The sequence below is a fragment of the Trichoplax adhaerens genome, genomic scaffold (genome assembly GCF_000150275.1).
Source record: "Trichoplax adhaerens TRIADscaffold_1 genomic scaffold, whole genome shotgun sequence".
Taxonomy (NCBI): Eukaryota; Metazoa; Placozoa; class Uniplacotomia; order Trichoplacea; family Trichoplacidae; genus Trichoplax; species Trichoplax adhaerens.
In genome coordinates this window covers 10,752,689-10,758,280 of record NW_002060943.1, presented here as the reverse complement: position 1 = coordinate 10,758,280, position 5,592 = coordinate 10,752,689, and the positions used below count along the sequence as shown (strand labels likewise).

General features: G+C 28.9%; 1 protein-coding gene across 1 annotated transcript in view; it reads right to left on the bottom strand.

Annotated features, from left to right (window-relative positions):
• Positions 1-1,151: 1,151 nt before the first annotated feature.
• TRIADDRAFT_52578 (uncharacterized protein) overlaps positions 1,152-5,592 on the bottom strand; it is a gene marked incomplete at both ends in the record, with an annotated part of 11,199 nt that continues 6,758 nt past the window's right edge. Inside the window, 7 exons of the mRNA XM_002108233.1 lie at positions 1,152-1,241; positions 1,396-1,731; positions 2,204-2,308; positions 3,088-3,142; positions 3,637-3,787; positions 3,921-4,010; positions 4,697-4,763. Of these exons, the coding sequence (XP_002108269.1) occupies positions 1,152-1,241; positions 1,396-1,731; positions 2,204-2,308; positions 3,088-3,142; positions 3,637-3,787; positions 3,921-4,010; positions 4,697-4,763 (894 nt within the window). The remainder of the gene's footprint in view (positions 1,242-1,395; positions 1,732-2,203; positions 2,309-3,087; positions 3,143-3,636; positions 3,788-3,920; positions 4,011-4,696; positions 4,764-5,592) is intronic.

The window sequence follows — 5,592 nt, the reverse complement described above, 5'->3', positions numbered from 1 at the left end:
CAGATAGTCTATTGTAATTAAAGTATCACGCAAAGAACTGTCTTAGTCAAATGAAATTTTCTAAAAGACTTTACTGCAAAGTTTAGGAATATTAGAGCAATTAATTAAGCACTACAAGAATCTAGTCTAAAGTATTCAGAACTCAAAGCGAAGTAAAGTCTCTAATGTGAGCTCATCTCCGGAGTTCTTGGTACACTTCGTTAAATCTATTTATGGCAACACAATAAGCTACAATCAGAGTTGAATCATCAAGCAGAATACCTTTCCTTAAATAAATCATCAATACGTTCTACAATCCGAATCAATCTACTTAAAATATAATTACTCTTCTATTATCGTCCAGCACCTATCGGTATTGAGAATCTTCACAATTACAGTAAATCAAGTGGCATAAATCTTGTACCTTAATTAGTCAACAATTTCTAACGTAGTAGTCGACAATCACCTAATATTAGCATCACGGTAATATCTATTCTTAGTATCCTAACTATATCAAATACAGTATAGCTATTATTATAGTCAAATATGTGGTGTTTCTCTGCTACTATATCTTAATCTATTCAACTACTGGCTTGCAATAAATATAGGCTGACTGAGTGAGATAAAAGTTTACTATGGTTTATAAAATGAAGTTCCATATAATCTAGCTATAACGGAAAAACAATACAACTCAATACTTACTACAGCTCATAATAATCGTTATCCAAAGAAATCTTTAAAAATAATTAACGTATATAGGTATTTAATTAGTGACCTAGCTGATGTATCTATAATTTAATAAGCAACAACAGCATGGAAGGCAATATAACTAGCGGAATGATATTCCAGTACTTATCGTTACATAATTAATACTGAAAATCATTGAAAATTAAGAATTTACTACGCTTCGAGGATTATCGTATCGTCAAATAGTACACTCTCTATCAACTATAATTCAAATTCAAATTATAGCCGCATTAATACGAGACCGAAATTAAATTTACACCTTTCAAAATGATCATACACAATCATGTCTTATATTTAAGATTTTTTCGGTCTAGTATTAAAGGCGTTATCTATATCTAACATTAGATAACTTTAAACATGCGTTATGTAGTAGCTTGGTAATTATGTTTACTAGTTGAATTATAAGATTATTCATGCTATCTTGATCACGATTCGATCTTTGTATTTGTGCTTTTGTCTCCTCCAACAGAGCACAATCGCCGATTAGGATAAACGACATCATGTTTATACTTAATCTGTAATAAATTGATAAATTCAAAGTTAATAGATACGAATATTAAATAGTATCCTAATCATTATTGAAGTAGGCAGTAAAATATTGTGCATAGTCACTATAGAGCTATTACTAACATAAATAAGATTATGGTATATCAGAAATACTGTCAATACCTTTGGGATGAAGAAAATACATGTTGTCGTTGTTGTACAATAGAGTATTAATCCACTCGATGCAATATATGTTTCTCCAGATGTATTTGGTAAGAAAAATGAGATTGGAATGACAATAATACATAAAAGTGCAACATTATAAATACAAAGAGCAATTTGTTTCGATTCATTCATAACAGATAATTTAATATTTCTTGCTTCATAAGCTAGAAATGCGCCAAAAATTAACACGAATGCATTTAAAGTTAAAATTGTTGCCAGCCATATGATATTGTTCTTGCACGAACATTCTAGTAGTCTTGGAACTAAAATTATAAAGCTGTTGTTTGGAGAAGTCTAGTAAAAAGTTAATAATATATTTAAGATGTTTAAAACTAGTACTAGTACCGAAGAAAACTAAGTACGCAAAATGTTTAGTTTGTTTCGTCAAAGATGTAACTGCTGTAAGATAATTAATAGTTTTCTTTTTAACTACACATATAGATAATAAAGCTAACTTATTACAATACCTGTCTAGGTAAGATTCTATACTCTGGCTTCATTGGATCCATTACTGTCCACGTCGTTAATACGGTTGTTTCTATTAGAATTAATACTGTAACTATACCATATAGATGATAATCATGTATAGGCTATCGATTTCAATTATCGATCGTTTCATCAGATTATGCATGTACAGAAGAAATCAATATTAATATACTTATATATTTAATAAACATATAGACTAGATATTTATTTCCGTTTGAATAAAGGAGTGAATCTAGAAAATACAAATATATACATACGGTAAATTTACAAAAGCACTTACATTAATTCTCTTTTTGGTTGTCAAAATTTTATAAGCTCGATAGGTCTTAGCAAACATAGAACCAGATACTGTGGCAAATCCTATTGTTGTTAACCATGGTCCTAACTTTCGATAAAAATGATAAGAAATTCATTCATTAAAAGCTAGTGTTACAAATCGAAATTTATAACGAGGAAAATGTTAAACTATTGTAGAAATCATACTACGAGTCTACCGTCAAGTTTGACTTCCCTAATATTAACCTACAACACGACTCTAAATACTGACGATCTCCTATCGTCAGGGGGAACTGTAATACAACACTAGTCTCTCTTAGACAAAACTGAACCCAAATTTTATTTATAAGTCAGTCAATTTGTAGTAAATGGGCATAAACATTAAACATTAATTATCAGTTTATAGATAATATTACAAAACTATGCAATTATCTATTAAAAATATGTAAAAGGTCATAGATAACGATATGTATGTAAATATATTCCTAGATAAATTATCCTATGGAATTCATGTTACGTCAGTTAAGAATAGTAATAACGACAAAACTATATCATGTAGATACTTATAATATTTCCTATATTACTTGGGGTCTTTTCATGGAACAAAAGCTGCTAAAAGTATATGAGTCTTGTTATAGTTGTGATTTTGATTCTGCGCTTAAACTATCAGATGTTTTTTCTTGCAACATTGGGTTATGACTAGTGTGACATATACGGAATGCGCGTAAGTTCTAATCCCTATTATACTCGTATATACAGTAGTATAATGAGTTTGCGTCCTTTTATAATAATAATTGATTGAAAATTGTGTTTATTATACGCTTGAATAAATTTGATATTAACTTGCTTATAACTACGGATATTTCTAATAAGTATTATATTACTTACCATACATAAAGTTGCGGATGATATAATACTAATGGTTCCACTTATAATGTTTGAACTGTACAATAGAATGCATCCGATTAAAATGCAATTATTCAAGTTGGGGCTGGACATTTTAATAACTCTAAAAGTATAACAGAATAAAGTCTTATATAAGCAGAAAATTTCTTGGCTTTTTTGTATCAAAATTCCAAAATAATATTCTGTCAGTTATTTTACGTATACGTGAAGATGATAATTGATTAAAGGTAGATTACGAGCTATTTACTCTAGATCTTCTGTATTACATATTTAGGTACCGTATTAATTAAATTCTTTTATTTCTTCAAACATACTTCAATTAATTTACTATAGTAAAATTTATAGATATCTTAATTCTACATTACTATTTGTGACTACGTGTATGTTTTATCTTACGGCTACTTTCAATTAAGTACAACTAGACATATTTTAAAATGAATATGCTGTTTCTAAAGCTAATTAAATCTTGCTTTTAAGCACTGCATCGTGCTGTCAGTGTTATTCGAAACGAGTAAAGTACATTATTATCACCTGGCGTTTCTGTATTTATTGTTGTAAATCATAAAAACTATAGTCAAAATTATGGCTAAACATGATAGAGCGGCCATAATGATAAAAACATGTAGTGGAAGCCTTGTATCAACTTGTTTTAATTTAATATGATCTACTGGGGGTCCAGCACCTATATCAATTAGAAAGTTGTTATTATTCACCAATAAACTTAATAACGTATTACAGTACTAGAAAAGTTTAATTATATTAACATTTTCATAAGACTAGTATAATTCTCATTAAGGTCAAAAATCGTGTTCAACCTGCCCATCTTATAACATTCGGAGGTGTAGTAAAGAAATCGACGCGTTTCTCTTTAGGCAAAATAGTAGCAACTGTTCTTTTGACTTTACCTATTTGTAAGAAATTTAAAAGACGAAAATAGTACTATATAGATGCCACAACCCTCATTTGTGGTAAAGATTCACAAAAACTCTGGTGTAGTTATGATAGCTCGAGCTACTTCCCTCAGTCATTTCATTCTCTAAGCAAACGATATATGAGAACTTGATTTCTCGACTGTACTCCGTAGAGAAATGATTAATTACTACACTTCACGTTATGACTCCAGTGCACTTCTTGATTATTGGGTAATCGCTACTTTTGCTTTACAAGCACACGTGCTTAAATAAGTTTCTACAATAAATTCTAGTATTATCTGGCTTAAATATATATTTTGTAAGTTACGTACATTAAAGTATATGTTAATCTGGCCACACGCGGTTCAATTGTTAGAACTTAGTACACCTTTCAATCTACAATAAATTAACTCGCAATAGTTTGTATTTATATCATAATTCTACTACCGCAGCATTAACTATAAGCCCAGTAAAATTAAACATCAAACATAGTTTATGAACTTATCTAGACTATTTAAAAGTATTCATTATTCACTAATCAATAATTACTAAATTGGTAACCGTGATCATGAATTAAAATATATGTTTCACGTTCAAAGTAAAAGCAATAAAAAGTAAGCAATCATTGCTATATCTATTAAATCGTAATAGATTCATTTTAAAATTAACCTAGAACTAACCTTGATGTTGAACTAGATATGTAACATGTGGATGAACATCGCCAAATGTATCAAATTGGACTATATTCTGTCAGCAGAAATGTTACCATTATTTTATCCAAGCCATAAAGCAGTATACAAATAAATTGGTATAATTATGGGTTAATAAACTATGCAAATAATGAATCATAGCATTATATTTAATTATGCGGTTAATTCTTTGATCGACAAATGTCGTCAAATTAGTCTAATGTATTCCTATAGCTGCATATTGAAGGCAGTCTGCTAATCTTAAGAGATACAAAAGCGATACTTTAGCTTATTTTAACTATGAAATGTGAAATGAGAAAACATCGGTAATAATTTAATATACACTTTGGTAGTATTTATACTACATAAATTTTTGTTATTTCTAAATTCAAGCTAATCAAATATATTCTTGCGATATATCACTTTACGCCGTAATAGTCTAATATTAATCTTTCATATATTATAGTTGTATTCCATAACACTAACTTAATGATATATTGCTATTCATACGTATTACCAGTAGCACAATTCTCATTACAGTCATTCAAATCTCTCAAATACTGTATGTAAGAGTATAAATTCGATATTTACTAATTATAAATTATCGTCTAATCTATGAAGTATTGTAACGATCTAGATTGAGAATATAGCTTTAGTTATATTGATTATAATTGCATTGGCAAAGAATTCTGGCTAACTTAGATTTTTGGTATATAATAATGTGACTCTACTGATAATTAAGTTAATTTAATAGCAGCCACATTTTCATATTTGCAATATAATATAATAAAACGTTTAAAATTTTAGATTTAAGTAAAGTAAACATACGCATATTTCAACGTGGACTAACAGGCAGTTTAATTAATTGCGTACACTTTACATACGTG